The 20,033-nt window shown below is 38.9% G+C and overlaps 1 protein-coding gene across 2 annotated transcripts in view; it reads left to right on the top strand.

Moving 5' to 3' along the window:
• The window catches only part of c20h18orf21 (chromosome 20 C18orf21 homolog), a 33,106-nt gene extending 13,113 nt beyond the window's left edge, over nucleotides 1–19,993 (top strand). For both annotated transcript variants that reach the window (XM_034160651.1, XM_034160652.1), the window contains exons 4-5: nucleotides 18,633–18,826; nucleotides 19,128–19,993. In XM_034160651.1, the coding sequence (XP_034016542.1) occupies nucleotides 18,633–18,826; nucleotides 19,128–19,284 (351 nt within the window). In that variant the 3' untranslated portion in view covers nucleotides 19,285–19,993. The remainder of the gene's footprint in view (nucleotides 1–18,632; nucleotides 18,827–19,127) is intronic.
• The last annotated feature ends 40 nt before the right edge of the window (nucleotides 19,994–20,033 follow it).

Genomic DNA, 20,033 nt, shown 5'->3' with positions numbered 1-20,033 from the left:
GCTTTACTGCTTTCTCATTAAACTTGGCTGCTTTCATTCAGTATGCAGACATTCTCCACACGAGGCGCTCTGATCCCACTCTCCGTTCAGTCTGCTGACTCTGAGGGAAGAGAAGAAGACCAAGATGAAGAGCAGCAATAAAAAAGGAGTAAGAGAAGAGGAGGATGAAACAAAAAGTTCAAAGCAGATTAAGACCAAAAAAGTGACGTTAAAAGATGAACTGCAAGAGAAAACATTATCTTTTATTTGCTCTCCTGTTCTGCCTTTGCGGATGTGTTGGAGGATCTATCCAGAGTCTGTGAGGGCAGTCGTAGAGTTGGGAGACATCTATAGCAAATCTTGGGGATCTGCTACAAGATTGTGTTATAATTTACCTTTCTTTACATTTCTACCACTTTTTTTCTTTTTGATACGCTGACAGCCGCTTGTTACCACAATGGACAGCAGCACCAGAAATGGTTTTTTTAGGCCAGTGACCATGTACAAACCCGAGAGTACCACTTTTTATTCACTCACTCCAAAAACATGCAATGGATGAAACACCATTCAGCACCATTCACTTATGGTGTTGAATGGTCCACTTTCTAACATAACAGTCACCTATTTATACACTCAGTGCTGTCACTACAAAAACCAACATGAAACATGAACAAATGAAAGGCATCAGAGGGACGATGCTTATTCTGTGTACTCTACACATCATGGTATTAATGTAAAATGTAATATATACCTCCAGAATGTTTTGAGCACCATAACCACCTGCTGATTTTGCACTATTGACTATGTCTACCGTCACCTTTTGTGCTTCATTACATGCACATCTGTACAATTTATCCTGTGCGATAATTTTGCCATATCTGTACATACTTGTACTTATACTCACTTATATTCTCTTTTCACGTAATCTCACATCAGTATTTATGCACCCACCAGTAAACATTGCAGTATACTTTAGTCACCTTTCTTTAATGTAAATATTTCCTTTTTCTTTACTACTGTACAATTCTTGCTGCTGCAACAAGTGATTTTCCCCGCTGTGGGATCAGTAAAATTTATCTGATCTTAAAAGTTATTGCACATATGTTTGTAATGGTGTTCAACTATGTAGAATTATAGCATATAACGTCTGTGATTTGATTATGAAGTCATTCATACCAAATCAATTACAGATATTTATCCATCTAGGCTTCTTGGTTGTTGAGATATACCAAAAAAAGGTGTAATTTTTTTGGACCATATTTTCCTTAACTTGACCAAACTATTCCAAAATCTAATCACCTCGAGAAGAGAATATTCCCAGTGGGAAGGAAATACATCCAACACTTTTTGAGTTGTCTTGTCCATAGACACACACACACCAGTGGAAACAATACCCTGCTATTGCCACTTTACTGGCACATAGGATAATTACACCATAATTGCAATTATTTACAAGTATGTGCACTGGTTCCTACATTTGCATGACACCTTCCTCTACCCACAACAATACTGTCATTGTGGCAGTGCTGCATTATCTGTTGTTGACATTCTGATGTGAAGCAATGAACCGGGGGACAGAGGTGGTCATATGTTGTGGAGATTGTAACGATTGATTGTGCAGGCTATAAATGATGAAGTAAAAAAATAATTGGACTTCAACTTGTTGAACATGCTAAATTTTTAAAGCAAGGTTGTTATAGCTATTTAGTTATTTTTTATAAAATTGTGAATCAATTGTGAGTAATTTATCTGGTGTCGCAGACCGAACAGTCCCCCTAAAAATCGGTCCCCTCTGATGAGGCAGTTCACGGATTAACACCTCATTTCTGCTTCAAACTGCACTCCAGTCATCATCTATCTCAGCGACAGATATCTGAAGCTTTTGTACAACAGTCATCTCCACATAAATTTTGTCATAAAAGGCAGCAGAAGCAATCAGAGCGCAGCAGCGAAATGAGCTGCTAGCTGATGGGCTCACTGCGTGTCGGACATTTCAAAGCGTCACAGAATTTCACCTCATTTCTGCTTAAAACTTTGGAATGATTTAAGAGGTTTTACCTTTATCATCTGATGATTAATAATCCCATTAATCCATTCAATTGTTTTGGGTGAAGAGACTTCGTCTCAGACGTACTGCTGTGGTCCAAAATGACGTAGGTGCAAAAGGCGGACCGATTTTTAGGGGCGGACCATTCGGTCTGCAACACCGGATCCCAAATTCATGATCTATAAAATGACCAGTAATTATCCTTTATTTACTTACCCCACAAAAAAATGACTGTTAATCTGCAATGCTGGCTTAGTTTTCTTTGGAAGTCTACTGTCAGCAGAAATGGTAACACCACTCACTATTATTCTCTTGCTCAAATTATTCTGTGGAATAACATTGAGGGGGAAAATGCAAGCAGGAAACTGCAGGGATTAAAGTTTTCCATCGCTACGATGGATTTTCGTCAATTGGGCTGCCAAAAGGCAGGTTTCATGCTGACGCTGTCCTGACAGAGAATTAAGGCTAGACACAAGATATAAACTTTACCATGTTCAAAAATTGATTTTTAGAATGTCTGTTTTTTCTCCTGACACTGAGTCATGTCCTGTCTGCAGGAGGAGGGTGAGGGGGCAGTGTGTTTGTCTCAGCGCAGAGCACGAAAAACCAGTTTTGCAAACATATTTTTGAACTTTTCTTTTGTTTGAGTCTTCTGTGAGTGTCCTTGCTGTGGATAAACTAAAAACACAGCTGGAGACCCGCAATGCATAACAAGCACTAATGAAATGCAGTAAATGATTTAGTTGTGCTTAGAATACCGATGGACAGACAAGGCCAATCCTCACACATACACACACCCCCCCACATTACAGTTTTTAAAAGAATTAAACCTTTGTTTGAGAGCACAGTCTAACCCCCCTTTCCCACCACTACCAAAAAAAACTAAAACAAAAATAGAGCAGTAAAATACACAGAGGCCTGTTCCTTAAAGACATGTGCATACCTCCTCTTAGTCATTTGCCATAACTATTTAGGCCACAGTTGGGAATGTTTATGCTCTTCCATCATGGAAGAGTAAACTAGTGTCCCTTCTGAGGTATTTTTACCCTCTGTTTTCACAGTCAGTTGTATGAAGGTTGCACCCCGATTACACCGAGTCCACGATCGAGTTGCAATCGAAATCGGCCTCTGTTCGCTGTCACTCTCACTGACTTCCCCTTGGGCTTAACTCAGACTACTTTTGATTACATTGAATATCATGTAAGCAGGCAATGATTAATTTAATAAATGGTAACAAGTCATAAAATCCCCATCAGTCTCCAACAGGTGTACGAGTGTACTGAACCGTTTAAAACACTTGCACAAGTTGTGCGACCAGTTAACAGATACAAGGGTCCCATAATCAGCCTTGATAAACTCTCACGTCTCAACTCACTCTGTACATGATCCTGTGGGTCGTAATAGACTCTCAGTTAACTCTGCATGGCATTGCATCAAAGATCACGGATATTAACATATTGTTCACTCGCACAATTCAGTCGCAATGAGAGCTTGGTGTAAACGCAAATAACAGATCACAACAGAGACCAGCCAAGACTTGTGAAAGTTGACAAAATGTCATGATCTTGTAGGTCTTATATAGGTCTCAGTCCAGTGTAAACGGGGCATTAAAGGAGAAGGCGAGGAGTGCAGTGTGCCCGAGATGCTTCACATGGTTGTCAGAACAGTGATTGTGACTGGATACTCTTAAAGTGTAAAGTAGCTGAAGGGAGAGCTAAAAGCAGGAATACGACTACTCCCCAGAGACAATAGCTGGAATAGTGTCCACATGTCTCTGATTGTCTCAAGTGTGACTTTCAGATATTTGCTGCACTTTATTTTTTAGCTGTACGAAAAGTACTTTCAAAGACCTGCCACCTGCTTTTATTGAGTGGATCTGTGGCCAGGAAACTGTAATCTGGTTTGTTTGGTTTTTATTGCTTTATAACAGTGTGGCAGAGTTGAGTGTTATTGCTTTGTACACAATGTTGTGGCCCATTTACTGTCAGTCGCGTGACACATGAAGTAAATATAAATCAAAATGCCCTGTCTTAACTTTGTCATCTTGTTGATGCGCGTGTTCTTGTGTTTGGTGTCAGATTTGCAGACCTGTTGAGATTTGCTTACTTGCATCGTACCTGCATGTGGTAAAGCAGTTCACAGGTTGTATTTTAAATAGCAGTGATGATATTAACCATGTTTATTAATATCAGTATTGGATTACTTTATTATTATTATAATTATTATTATTTCCTAGTTTGGGGTAAATAATTTGACATCCCTTTATTGTGTGTGTGTGTGTGTGTGTGTGTGTGTGTGTGTGTGTGTGTGTGTGTGTGTGTGTGTGTGTGTGTGTGTGTGTGTGTGTGTGTGTGTGTGTGTGTGTGTGTACTGCACATGTGTTATATCATTTTCAGGAATATCTTTAATTAAACATCTGTCAATGTGTTTAAGGAATGCATCTGTAATGAAACATGAGCTTGACTGTAATCAAACGTGACAGACAGACATGCATGCAAGCACACATGCACATACAGTAGTGTTCAGAATAATAGTGCTATGTGATTAAAAGATTAATCCAGGTTTTTAGTATATTTCTTATTGTTACATGGGAAACAAGGTACCAGTAGATTCTTACAAATCCAACAATACCAAGCATTCATGATATGCACACTCTTAAGGGTATGAAATTGTGCTATTAGTAAAAAAAAAAAAAAGTAGAAAAGGGGGTGTTCACAATAATAGTAGCATCTGCTGTTGATGCTACAAACTCAAAACTATTATGTTCAAACTGCTTTTTTAGCAATCCTGTGAATCACTAAACTAGTATTTAGTTGTATAACTATAGTTTTTCATGATTTCTTCACATCTGCGAGACATTAATTTTGTTGGTTTGGAATCAAGATTTTACTCGTTTACTAGTGTGCTTGGGGTCAAGGATGGCCCACAGTGGCGCTCGGCGCGCCGCGCTCCAAGCCGCGACGACAGGCACGAACCACCGGATCATTTCTAAATGGATGGCTGTGTGGAGCTGGGACCGTCGTATGCACTTTCTCTGGTTATCACAAGAGCTGGACATCAACCATTTTCCAGCAGATTTCACTTTTGACAAGAGGTTTTGTCGTGGAAAGCCGCGTGGAGGCTTTGTGCGTCATGACCGATTCGCTGTTCGAGCAAGACAAAGAACGCCTCCGTTTCGGCGTGTCAGAGGACAAGTTGCAACATGCCCAGCTCTCCACAATTTCTCTTATAACTCACTCGACTGGTAAGCATTGAAAGCTGAGATAGGCATGTCCTTAAAGCTGTAGTAACAGTCCTTATTCTCTGTGAAGCCCGTAAAATTTTCACTGAAAGCCAGATAAATTTTTCGAATGGTTTCCAGGTGCCAGTCTCTAACAGCTTCTGAAAAAAATTCTGATGGGAAAAAACCCCCCAAATCATTCCGCCATTTCCAGACAATGAAAATCCGACGACGGGGCGGGACCACTCCTTCCACAAGGCATGCTCACAGGCGAATGACGTCACCGACAGGCATGGAAAAACTCACGCATGCACACGAGGGTTCAACCTTGTCTGATGTGAAAACATATGAATCAAATCCATATAGTTTAAAAAAAAAAAAAAAAAAAAGGTACGATACTTTATGGACAGACCTCGTATCTGGCTGATCTGGTGGAACTCTACGTGCCGGCCCGGGCTTTGCGGTCGCAGGATGCGGGACTTCTCTGTGTTCCCAGGGTGAAGAAGAAGTCAGCAGGTCAAAGAGCCTTTTTGTATTGTGCACCCACCCTTTGGAACAGTCTTCCTGCGACCATGAGGCAGTCTGAGTCTGTGGACATTTTTAGGTCAAGACTCAAAACCTATTTTTTTCTCTTTCTTATGGATAGTTTTTATGTTTATTTGTTTTATTCTTTTACTTCTGTTTTTATTTATGTATTTGAATTTTTTATTCATTTTAAATTATTTATTCAATTTTATGTTGACTTGTTTTATGTAAGGCACCTTGAGACGGCTTTTGCTGTGATTTGGCGCATTACAAGCTAATTCAATTAAAACACCATAGTAGGAGAAACATGCCCATATCATGATGCTTGCACCACCATGCTTCATTGTCTTCACTGTGAACTGTGGCTTGAATTCAGAGTTTGGAAGTCGTCTCACAAACTGTCTTGCCCCTTGGACCCAAAAAAGAACAATTTTACTCTCATCAGTCCACAAACTATTCCTCCATTTCTCTTTCGGCCAGTTGATGTGTTCTTTGGCAAATTGTAACCTCTTCTGCACGTCTTTTATTTAACAGAGGGACTTTGCGGGGGATTCTTGCAAATAAATTAGCTTCACACAGGCGTCTTCTAACTGTCACAGCACTTACAGGTAACTCCAGACTGTCTTTGATCATTCTGGAGCTGATCAATGGGTGAGCCTTTGCCATTCTGGTTATTCTTCTATCCATTTTGATGATTGTTTTCAGTTTTCTTCCACGCGTCTGTTTTTTTTTGTCCATTTTAAAGCATTGGAGATCATTGTAGATGAACAGCCTATAATCTTTTGCACCTGCGTATAAGTTTTCCCCTCTCCAATCAACTTTTTAAACAAACTACGCTGTTCTGAGCAATGTCTTGAACGCCCCATTTTCCTCAGGCTTTCAAAGAGAAAAGCATGTTCAACAGGTGCTGACATCATCCTTACATAGGGGACACCTGATTCACACCTGTTTGTTCCACAAAATTGATGAACTCACTGACTGAATGCCACACTACTATTATTGTGAACACCCCCTTTTCTACTTTTTTACTAATAGCCCAATTTCATAGCCTTAAGAGTGTGCATATCACCAATGCTTGGTCCTGTTGGATTTGTGAGAATCTACTGAATCTACTGGTACCTTGTTTCCCATGTAACAATAAGAAATATACTCAAAACCTGGATTAATCTTTTTAGTCACATAGCACTACTATTATTCTGAACACTACTGTAGGCACTGTGCTGTATTAACACTCAGAGGTGCAAATCACTGTTACTGAAGGCAGCATTCCTCTCCGAGTGTATGATTTGTTTTCGTCAGCTGTGTTATTTTGTGCCTGGTGGGACATTTAAATCCGGTTCTTTCTGCCTGAGGCGTGATTGACCAAGCGGTCCAGTCTTCTTGGCCCCATTGTCAACAGTCATTTGTTGGATGCTGGCCAGACCAGTTTTCATACCTTTTCTCTGTGGTGTGTGTGTGTGTGTGTGTGTGTGTGTGTGTGTGTGTGTGTGTGTGTGTGTGTGTGTGTGTGTGTGTGTGTGTGTGTGTGTGTGTGTGTGTGTGTCGTGAGCTTCCTGACCGCACTCTGTACTTGAGGATATTATTCCCTGAAAATGATGTTTTCAGAATGAAAAATGAAGCAGTAATGAAACAACAAATTGAACCAAGCAAACATAAGTGGTGGAAAAAGTTTTCCGCTCCCAGAAGTCATTTCGTCCTGTTATGAGTCCGTGTTATTTCTATACTTCTTGACCTTATTGACCACCTCTTTAACTCGCACTTTCCCCATTCATTTACACAGCTTGTGTTTTGTCATTTCTTCCCAGACACCTGCTGCTGCACTGCATGAGTGTCTTTTCTCCTTTTTTCCACTCTTGACCATATCATCACCACAACCTTCTCATAATTATATTTACGGAAACTTGTTTTCACACTATGACAGGCTGTAAGAAATAAGACTAAACTTTGTGTAGGCTTTTTTTCTCCACTCCTGGGAAATGGGGGGGGGACTTGACATCTAAAGGTTGTCAAGTAGGTGACAAGTGGGCATGTAATGGAGAACACTGGTAAGGAAAACATCTGCAGAATGTGATAATGGTCTCTGTTATTATTTTTACCCGAGGCCAAAATATGGCCGTCTGGTATTGCAAAGACTTTGTGTCCGTTCCTCTGTCTGTGCTCAACATAACTCCAGTCCTATTGTTGCCATGGTCTTCAATTTCAAAGGGAACATTCTTGGGAAACAGACCTTGGACAAGTTCAAAGATAGCTAACCTTGACCTATTTTACGAGGTTAAAAGCTCCTACCCTGTGTTCTATTTTTATGCTCATACGGCCAAGGGTACTTTAGCATTGTTTTATATTTAATCTTAGCATGAAGTGAAAACACATTTGAGGATTTATCAGTGTCATCTGAAGTGTTTAGTTATGTAGTTGTACAGGACCAGCAGCTATGGTCAAGCCTGTGCCTGGTGGGTCAATAACTGACATTCTGGGGAAGTTGGGGGGCATTTGCAGACAAATAAAGTAAGCACACATTTTTAGAATGTTTGCAGACCAGTGTGCCATTTTTTTTTTTCCCCTCTCACATCTCCTTTTATGCGTTCACAGTAACTTTTAGTCAACTTTGCGGTTGTTACATATGTACATAGTAGTGTAACAATGTACCTCCCTCACAGTTCAATACGAATCACTGTTTCTACATCACGGTATGGTTCAAATTGTGGTACATTACCACCAGGTTTCTTCATACAGATATAGACCAAAAGACTTGCCCAAAGTTAAGATTATAGAATAATATCACTCGAAACATTTAACAGTTGGCTGGAGCATCTACAGTCACCACATTTTGCACAATACTATTAAATAATAAACATCTGAATATGGTATAAGTCAGTCAGTGTTACACACAGGAAGTTTGTGTGTGTGTGTGTCTTTTAGCCCTTGTGCATAAAAGTATAGAAGCAAGATGAAAAGCTCAGAAAACCTGCTGGTACGTGATAACACATCACCTCTTAGTTACTGTCTATTCCGTCTTTTATTTCATTCTCATGTCATTATTAAAACTGCTGGGTCACTGTTTTGGATCCTCGTGTAGTCTCATTTACAGAGTGCTGTCTCCATCCTCTGTCAGCATGCGCACGCATTCGCAACATTCATGACGTATCAGTTATGAAGCCTTGTCTGCTTGTATCTGTTTTTTTTTTTATGATCATGCTGAGCTCTACTTTGAGATCAGTCTCTGAGCAGTCATATTTAATATCCATAACGCAATTGGCTACTGTCTGCTTATAATTTAAAAGATCATGGAAACCTACTGCAGTGAAATGTTAGAAATACCAATATTTTTTCTCCATGATGTGGAGCAGAAGGTTCCAAAGCTTTAAAGGAATCTGAGTGAATTTCCTCTGAATAAATCTTCAATTGTGTTGCAAAAACCTGCACAGGAACTCATCTGTCCCAGCCAAATATAATTTTGAATGAACTTTGGCAAACATTTTAAGACTGATTAAATATTGACTGCATCCAGGTTTTTCTAATCAGGTTAATAATGCAAATGTTACTTATTTTTATCTTTTAACCTTTTGATAGTGTTTGGAATAAAACAGCGTGAAGCAGGACATAAAGAGACCTTAGTTCCTACTGGTGCAGAAGCAGAGAAACTGATACGAAATGGACGAGTATGTGGACATTTTGTCCTTGTGTCTGTGGGTGTTTAGAGAGCAGCCTGCCTACAGACTGTGTAACTATCATGGATCAAGTGATGTCTAAGCTCTTTTCTTATTGATTCTCCAGCTACTCTTGTGCTTTTAGCATTATTCTGTTGTTTTGACATTGTCTGACATAACCTTTACACTCAGCATGTTGGATCGTGTGCACATGGTGTACACATACACTGATGTGCTACAAATTATATATCACATTTTCAGATTTGTTGTGACTCCTGCACTGTTGTTATCAGACTTCATTTCTATTGTCACTCGATCATTCCATTGCAGTGCTCTCTGCCTTCTCCTCTCTGTTTTGGAACCCTAATTCCAAGGTCAAATTAAACTGCACATGCTAACCTCGACCAGTAGGAAAACACTAGAACAGGGTATTTATAAAGCAAGGACTATTAATAAAAATGTCTGTGTGCAGAATTAATAAAATGTTTGCGTGTCAATTCAGCATTCTGCAGTCAGTTTTTATTTTTTAATACAGAGTCCAGCGAATCCATGTGAGTAATTTATTTGATGTTGGTAGTGTTGTATAAACATTGCTAAGTATACACTCACCGGTACACCTGTTCAGTTGTAGAATGGAGAAGAAAGGGGATTTAAGTGACTTTGAACATGGCGTGGTTGTTGGTGCCAGACAGGCTTTGTCTGAGTATTTCAGAAACTGCTGATCTGCTTGGATTTTCACACACAACCATCTCTAGGGTTTGCAGAGAATAGTCCGAAAAGAGAAGATATCCAGTGAATGGTAGTTGTGTGGAGGAAAATGCCTTGTTGATGTCAGAGGAGAATGGGCAGACTGGTTGAATGGGCGACTGCGACGTCTCTGAGGACAGTTTTCAACACCTTGTTGAATCTGTGTCATGAAGAATTAAGGCAGTTATGAAGGCAAAAGAGTGTCCAACCCAGTACTAGCAAGGTGTACCTAATAAAGTGTATAATATACACAGTAAATGCATACGTCAGAGATGCATGTTTATCTCCGCCTAGAAGGTGAAGTTTTCAATATTGTTTGTCTGTTAGCAGCATTATGCAAAAAGTACAAAACATGATTTACTTGAAACTTGATGAAAGGGTAGGATATAGGCAAAGGGGAAAAACTTTAATGCTTGGAGCATATCCGGAATTTTCAGAGTTGCTATTCTACTTTTTGCTGATGATGTGGTTTTGTTGGCTTCACCAGGCAGTGACCTCCGATGTGCACTGCACAGGATTGAGGTAGAGTGTGAAACGACTGGGATGAGAATCTGCACCTCCAAATCTGAGACCATGGTCCTCTGTTGGAAAAGGGTGGATTGCCCCACTCTGTTGGGAGAGTTATTGCCCCAGTTGGAAGGCCTGGGAGGTCCAACTCTGTAAGCAAACACTTCTTGTGTGTGTTTTAGAATGGCTCATAAGACACACCAAGAAGTGATGGCACACAATTCTGTTTTCCTGTTTCCATTGCGTAGTATTGTGTTTGATGTGGCGAGAGCACAGTTTCAGAGACAGTATGTGCCATTAAGCTCAATATCCCCTTTTTAGCTGTCACATAATCACATTTGTCAAGAGGCTTTGCTTTCTTGTTAATTTATATTATGTATTATTAATCAAGGCCACTGCATGTTCACTGTTATTGAAGCGTGCACAGTATTTTATTGCCTTTACAACAGCATAAAGGCGATTTTTATTAGCTGCTGTTGGCATGGCAAAGATGAAGTTATGCTGTTATGATTTAAAGCATGAACAGCAGGTGCTGAGATTCCATACGCTGGGTATGATTGCTGGAAATTAACAGCTGTGATACTGTCAATGTGTTTGTCAAAAATGAAGTGTACCTCTGAATATTAATGTCGGTGCCTATTTGCATGCGTTTTTAAAAACGTGGAGAATGTTTCTAAAGGTGTAAGCTGGAAATGACAAATTGCTCATTATTTGGTTGCTGGTGGATGCTGATCCAGTGAATACAGTATGAGTAAAACATTCAAGGCAACACTGATTGTGATCTTTATGGACAGTGTGCTTACTGTACATTATACAACAGCATTTCAGTTCTAAAGCTTGTGGCAAAAAGGTAGTTACACAATTTCCAGATTCACAAATGTAAATTGTCTTTGTGGACCAACAATATGAGTCAATTTCTTCAGGGTTCTCAATATTCACTGAAGAAATCATGATATAAAATTGAATTTATTTGGAAATCAAATTTGTGACACAAAGCGTAAAACATTTCCATGCATGGTCACCTATTAATTTAAAAAGAAAAACATATGTACAAATGATTAACAAAAGGTCACAAACTATAGAAAACTATATAAAATGAGAATGTGTTATTACTATTAAACAAATATGATGGATAAAATTTTAAATATAAAATGGTTAACAAGTTATACTGTATAGTTAACTATGGACTACAATTGTTCTAATACTGAATACTATCAAACACTAATAATGAAAGTAATTTTACAAAATTATAGAATTAAGACTGTAGAATTAAGATTGAATAGCAAAATAGTTGAATGAAAATACATTACTAGCAGCAATATTTATTTTTAAGAATTAATAAAAAAAGAATACTAATTATAAATAAGGCTGTTTTGTTTGATGCAATGTGTGATATGTCCCATTTTTCAAATGTCAAAGTCCTGTCACTAAATATACAGTTGTGTTGGACAGATAGAGGTGTGCGTGTGTGTGCGTGTCTGCAGTATTTGTTGTTTAAAGTTGAATACAGTAATGGAACAATGCATATTAATTTACAGAGGAAAATATGGCAGATCAAAACAGACTAGTAGTCGTACTGCTTTGACAAAAAATAAATGCATGAGAATCATCCTCAATATTCAGTCAACCATTAAACAGGTGGTTGCTTATCCTTTTGCAGTCCTCCAGCTATGGTGCCCTCCAAAAGTAATGGGCCCCTTGGTATTTCACACATTTTAATTTATTTATGCCATTTCAAATACAAAAAGTAAATCAGGCTTCACAGTGTAAAATTTTCTAAAATCATCTTCCTTAAACTCAAACAGAGTGCAAATCTATACAACTTTATATAAATTAATTAAAAATATAAAATGATAGATTGCATAAGTTATAGGTTTTGGAAAAAGGCTGTAACTTAACATAAAATGTGGAAAAAGTGAAGCGCTGTGAATATTTTCTGGATGCACTGTATCCGTCCCCTGAATTATCTGAAGAAAACTGGCAATAATACTGATTGTTTACAGGTATTATACCAAAAGGGCCCATTACTTATGCAACCCATTATCTTGGCTTTTATATTTTTTAATTAATTTATATCAAGTCGTAGAAACATGCTTTGACTTTGTGTTTACGTGAGATAATTGTAGAAATTTTTATATTGCCAAGCCTGGTTTATTTTTTGTATTTGAAATGATATAAACAAGTAAAAATGTGTGAAATACCAAGGCGCCCTGTAAATTAAGTTTTGTTTGTTTGGTGGGTGTTTTTTGGGAGGCGGGGGGGTGCATACTCTGAATTTGCTATTGTGGCTTTGTCAGCTTGCTCAGATCAACAGCCCTTGATGAGGAAATCAAATCCCTTGGCACTGATTTCTTGCATTTGTCCTTCCAAGTGCCTTGTGCTACATGTGAAAGGATTAGTGTGAATTTTAACATTAATTTCAGTTTATCGTGATTTTCCTTATAGTTGCTTTACAGTGAAAATCACGATGACTACATAAATAGTATGAAGTTGTTTTAGCTGTTCCTTCCTCATAGACTGCAGATTTAAAGCATGTGCACATACACACACACACACATACACACACACACACACGCTGGTTGTTTGTTTTTCTCCTTTTAATTGTTTGGGGAGGGCCACAAACATTGGATAGTGGCCAGATTTTAAAATAGAAAAATCTTGGCTAAATGACAACATCCTGGCGCACGTACAAGAGGTGTTAAGTTTTAGTTTATGGTACCATTTATGACTGGGGAACAAACAAATTTTTGTTTGAGTATTTGGCCCCGAGTGCGTTCAGATTAGAGTGCAGAGAATTTTAATAATTGTGAGGAAATTGAATTATTGCATTAAAAAATAATGCGTTAACGGCATGTTCATATGTCATCACTGTTTGCACCTTGGTTTAAATTATAAAGTTATAAAGAAAAGAAAACATAGCAAAACTTGTGACTCTATGGCGTACGAATTGAACTGACCATACAGTGCGGCCAGAATGTTTATGTGCCCTTGAGCTTTTACATGTTTGAATTGTATAATGACATTAAAATTTAAAAATTAGGCATCTCTGTGTTAAAATTTCTAAAAAGTGCCCTTGTGAATACTAATCTCTACACAACATGACATACAGTAGTGTTCAGAATAATAGTAGTGCTATGTGACTTAAAAGATTAATCCAGGTTTTGAGTATATTTCTTATTGTTACATGGGAAACAAGGTACCAGTAGATTCTCACAAATCCAACAAGACCAAGCATTGATGATATGCACACTCTTAAGGGTATGAAATTGGGCTATTAGAAAAAAGTAGAAAAGGGGGTGTTCACAATAATAGTAGCATCTGCTGTTGATGCTACAAACTCAAAACTATTATGTTCAAACTGCTTTTTTAGCAATCCTGTGAATCACTAAACTAGTATTTAGTTGTATAACCAGTGTTTTTCATGATTTCTTCACATCTGCGAGGCATTAATTTTGTTGGTTTGGAACCAAGATTTTGCTTGTTTACTAGTATGCTTGGGGTCATTGTCTTGTTGAAACACCCATTTCAAGGGAATGTCCTCTTCAGCATGAGGCAACATGACCTCTTCAAGTATTTTGACATATCCAAACTGATCCATGATACCTGGTATGCGATATATAGGCCCAACACCATAGTAGGAGAAACATGCCCATATCATGATGCTTGCACCACCATGCTTCACTGTCTTCACTGTGAACTGTGGCTTGAATTCAGAGTTTGGGTGTCATCTCACAAACTGTCTGCATCCCTTGGACCCAAAAAGAACAATTTTACTCTCATCAGTCCACAAAATATTCCTCCATTTCTCGTTAGGCCAGTTGATGTGTTCTTTGGCAAATTGTAACCTCTTCTGCACGTCTTTTATTTAACAGAGGGACTTTGCGGGGGATTCTTGCAAATAAATTAGCTTCACACAGGCATCTTCTAACTGTCACAGCACTTACAGGTAACTCCAGACTGTCTTTGATCATCCTGGAGCTGATCAATGGGTGAGCCTTTCCTTTACCATTCTGGTTATTCTTCTATCCATTTTGATGGTTGTTTTCTTCCACGAGTCTCTGTTTTCTTCCACGAGTCTGTTTTTTTGGGGGGTTTTTTTTGTCCATTTTAAAGCATTGGAGATCATTGTAGATGAACAGCCTATAATTTTTTGCACCTGCGTATAAGTTTTCCCCTCTACTATCAACTTTTTAATCAAACTACGCTGTTCTGAACAATGTCTTGAACGTCCCATTTTCCTCAGGCTTTCAAAGAGAAAAGCATGTTCAACAGGTGCTGGCTTCATCCTTACATAGGGGACACCTGATTCACACCTGTTTGTTCCACAAAATTGATGAACTCATTGACTGAATGCCACACTACTATTATTGTGAACACCCCCTTTTCTACTTTTTTTTACTAATAGCCCAATTTCATAGCCTTAAGAGTGTACATATCATGAATGCTTGGTCTTGTTGGATTTGTGAGAATCTACTGGTATCTTGTTTCCCATGTAACAATAAGAAATATACTCAAAACCTGGATTAATCTTTTTAGGCTCTTTATTAAAGTATTTGAGGTAATTGGTCCGTGCATTACTAGAATGGTAAATCTTTCTTTGTCCACCGGTGTGTTTCCCAGTGCTTTTAAGCATGCCATAGTGTTGCCTCTACTGAAAAAACCAGGTTTAAATCAAATGGAGCTAAGTAGTTGTAGACCTATTTCTAAGCTCCCATTCCTGTCTAAGATCCTCGAGAGGGTGGTTTCAGACCAACTGACACTCTTCCTGGATCAGAATAACATTCATGACAGGTTTCAGTCCGGTTTTCGTAGACAACATTCTACGGAAACGGCTCTTTTGAAAGTGTCCAGCGACATTATGATGTCTGCTGATGCTGGGAAATCCACCGTGTTGGTTCTTTTGGATTTGTCCTCTGCCTTTGATACTGTTGACCACCAGGTCCTGCTGAATAGATTGAGGGATCATGTCGGACTGTCGGGGTCAGTTCTTCTGTGTTTTTTTTCATATCTGTCTGGGCGTAGCTTTAGCGTTTTTGCTAACCAGATAAGGTCAGAGTCTGCGGACCTGTTATGTGGAGTCTCTCAGGGTTCTGTATTGGGCCCCATTTTGTTTTTATTGTACTTGATCCCTTTAGGTAGGATCATTCAAAGATTTACTGATGTCTCTTACCAGTTATTTGCGGATGACATCCAGCTTTACTGCTCCTTTAAGCCATCTGAGATTAAGAGGCTTGATTCCCTCCTCCATTGTTTGGCGGAAATTAAACAATGGCTAATGAATAACTTTCTTCAGCTTAACGCAGACAAAACAGAGACATTGGTTATTGCCCCTGATGCCCATATTCCAGGTATTCAGCAGTACTTGGGAGACCTGGGCCAGTCTGCTAAATCATGTCTTCGAAACCTGGGTGTCATTTTTGACAAAGACATGTTGTTGGTACAGCACTGTAAACAGCTGACGAGGAATTGCTTCTTTCAATTAAGAAACATCTCTAAGCTCAGGAAAATGGTGTCTCAAAATGATTTAGAGCTTATTATTCATGCTTTTGTGTCAACACGTTTAGACTAATGTAACAGTTTGTTTTCATGTCTAAACAAGAAGGAGTTGCGTTGACTGCAGTTGGTACAGAACTCTGCAGCAAGAATTCTGACACAAGCTAACAGAAGGACTCATATTTCCCCAATTTTAAAGGAGCTTCATTGGCTGCCAGTGTCCTTCAGGATCAATTTTAAAATTTTGGTTTTAACTTTTAGAGCTCTACATGGCCAGGCGCCTCCCTATATCTGTGACCTTATCCAGCCTTATGCCCCTGCCAGGGCTTTGAGGTCTATGGACCAAAATCTGTTGATGGTTCCTCACACCCATTTTGCAACCAGAGGAGAGCGATCCTTCCAGGCTGTTGCTCCCAGGCTTTGGAATGGTCTCCCGCTCTCTCTGCGCTCACTGGACTCTGTCGATACTTTTAAAAGCCAACTTAAGACTTTCTTTTTTACTCAAGTGTTTGCTTAGCTTTTGGGCTGCTCTGCTATCCTATGTTATGTTTTATGTTTTTATGTCTCGGCCATTGTCTGTTTTGTGTGGTGTACTGTGCTTTTATGTTGTGAAGCACCTTGTGGCTCTTGTCTGTGAAAGGTGCTATATAAATAAAATTTACTTACTTACTTACTTACTAGTCACATAGCACTACTATTATTCTGAACACTACTGTAAATAAAATAAAATATAAAGGCCAGAACGGTATTGTATACATACTGTTAAGTATAACACAACTAAATCATTATCTTTACAGCCAGTTTTCTTTAGACAATTCAGAGGATGATACCTGTACATTTCCAAGTCACTGAATATGTCTTTAAGAAATTCAAACAGTATGGACATGTATGATAAATATGTCTAGAGTAGGCAGTTCTCAAAAAAATTGAGTGAGTGTGCAAAATGGAGACTAGTGAAGGAAGCCACCAAGACGCCCCTGACAACTGTAAAGGAGTTATTGGCATATGTGGCTATGATTAGAGAAACTGTGCATAGTGCAACTTTTTTCCCCTTTGGTGCCCCATTCATACAGCTTCCTTTTTAAAAATCCTATTAGCTCAACCAATAATTTGCATCACTTTTACCCAAATTGGAGCAGCTTTAATTGTTGAACCCTGCACAAACTAAAATTGGTCTTTTTTTGCTGATTTCACCCGATAACTCATAGATAGTCCAAACTATGCCTTTTTAAGAATCTTTATAATCAGACAAATAATGTGCTGTTGTTTTTCAATATGACTGTAGGATTTTTAAATGTTTACCTCTGTAGTGACTCTGATTCACAACTGACTTGAGCTCTGCACAATTTATAACCGTGTCATTTATTTCAATACAAATGTGAACTGTGATTTCTGCATGTGTAAACAGTGTCATAAAAAAATTATATATGCTCTACTTTACATGTTCAAGTGTGTATTTTTCAGTTATAGTGTGCAACTGTACATTTGAAATAACAAGACATGGTTGTATGTACATGAGGTCTATTTGGGTTCAAGTGTCACCGATCTCACAGAGCAGCTGTTGACAAATTAAGTCCGCTCTCTTGACAGTGCATTGGTCAGTCACACGTTGAGCCACGCCCCTATGGGAGGGTTGGTTGCTGAGCTCAGACTGTATAAAACTAGATCTGCTTTTGTTAGTGTTAAACCCTTCAACCGCTGTCACTTCAAATCAGAGGAACGCTTTCCTCCTCATACACCAAACTAAGTTCTACCCACATCTACTGAAACTTGTGAAATGGCTGCCTTCGTGTCGGTGAGTTGGTCTGGTGGTCTGTGGAACTCTTACTGATTTGTGCCATTGACCGAATATAGTTTGGAGAATGTTGGAGCATGTTGACTGTGTTGTAGTCTCTATCTCTTGTTTGGGTTTTATTCTGTACTAGATCTGGGTGAAGATTTTTTTTTTTAGCTCTGGTTAATTTATTGAGGCAGCATTATTTAAAAATCAAACAAATGTGCACTTGTTATGGTTTCATGGGGCCTACTTGCTCTCTGTGATGCATTTTATGATCGTAATGTGGATTTGTTTGTAAGCATGAGCGGGAGATGAGGGAAGCAATTGATTATGTTGAGAGTGGTTTATGAACTCTGGTGCCTCGACACGTCAGTCTGCATTGAATAGTGTTGATCTTTTATTGGCTCAGAAAGCAGGTTGCAGCCCCAAACAAACTTCCCCTCACCTGTCATAGTTATTAAAAAGATACTTTTATGTTTGCGTTGTTAAAGTGAATCATCTGCCGTCATGTTTTCTGCACCGAGTTGTAAGCCGTACTTCAGCTTTGAGATGGAAGGTGTTTTTTAACATGAAGCTTTGGGGTCGTCATCTCCAACTTCATATCCCTTTCTAGCTCATTAGGTATGAGAGGACTGTGGTCGTCGTTCTTGCAGTATTAATGAATATGTTCTTTTCTTTTCCTTGTCCCAGATGGCCACGTGTCAGACTTGCCATAAGACATCCAGACATAAAGGAATGAGCAGAGAGTGCATAGCGACTCTCTCTAAGGCTCATGGCACACCGGGGAGCGCTGGCAAAAACAAGACACCACAGGCATTAAACAGAGCCTACATGACTACCCCCAAGTCTGCTGGCAAAGACAAGACCCCTGGGAGTACACCTCGGTAAGCCTTCCTTTTTCTTTTTTTTTTTAAGCTGGTGGTGTTAATACCTCCTAGGTTGTTTTCATGCAAACTCTGTGCTCCTTCTGCTGAACTTGATAGAGTTCTCAGACTCCCAGGAGGGTATAGCGTCACACCTGTTGGAGTGTGAATGATGACATTTGTATTTATTCAGCTTTAAGAGACCTGTAGTTTACTTTGTTGGGTACATGTTGCTGTCTTTAAGACTTTGTGCCATTCAAGAATATCTCACATCTTATTTTGCCTTCTTTTCCTTGCTCATCTCAATCTTCTGTCTTCCCAGGAGCTCCTCGTCTAACCCTCCAGGATCAGGTTCATCTTCCTCTAAAAAAAACCTCAAAGCAAAACACTGGGTTGTTCAGCGTCTCGGCAAGATGCTGATGCGAGAGGAAAAGGACAACAAGAAAGGGGGCTTGAAAGACTTTCTCACCTCACTTTGAGTCAAAAACTACGAGGCGGTTTATGCATACGTGCTTTAAAACGAGGGTTTTAAAGACCCTCCGTCTAACCTGTTTACACCTACAGCTGAGCTGGGATGGTTGTGCTGGGTTATGTGGGACCGCGCTCCTCAAGTTAGAACATAACAGCTGAAATTGTTCCAATGATTCCAAATATTAATCAGGGTTCCTGCATCTTCTGCTGAGCCAGTCGTAGGCCAGCACTTCCTTTGTCCGATTCAACACGTGCGTCTTCTGAACTCTGTGGAAAACTTGAGATCTGTTTTTATTAAATGGTGACAATGACACAGGAAGCTCAGCTTTCGGCTGTGGTGGAGTTTATAGCATAAAGTACAAATGCTGTGTTACCACCAGAACATACTAAAATCTCTCTGCAAGGTCTTTATTTTTTGTTTTTTTTTGTTGTTGTTTTCCTTAAGGAAAAAATGTGGATGTTGTAAATATTCAATATTCATACCGTGATGAGTAATTTTTAAATTTAATTTTATTTTTGTTTTTTATGTGAACATGTTATGGAAGTTTGAAAAGATTCTTGCTTCTTTTGTTAAAAGCATAAACTGAAATATCTGTTGCATTTTTGTACTGCTTGTTTACCTGCTGCTTCACAATTTGGAATACCTCATGTATTTCACTGACATTTTCTCTGAAATAAAACCTTTCTATTGTGGAAATTAAAAACAAATGATGTTGACCTTGGAGGAGCATTTTTTTCAAATTGTTAAATGAATCAC

This window comes from Thalassophryne amazonica, chromosome 20, assembly GCF_902500255.1.
Source record: "Thalassophryne amazonica chromosome 20, fThaAma1.1, whole genome shotgun sequence".
Taxonomy (NCBI): Eukaryota; Metazoa; Chordata; class Actinopteri; order Batrachoidiformes; family Batrachoididae; genus Thalassophryne; species Thalassophryne amazonica.
This window is presented reverse-complemented; position numbering and strand designations above follow the sequence as displayed.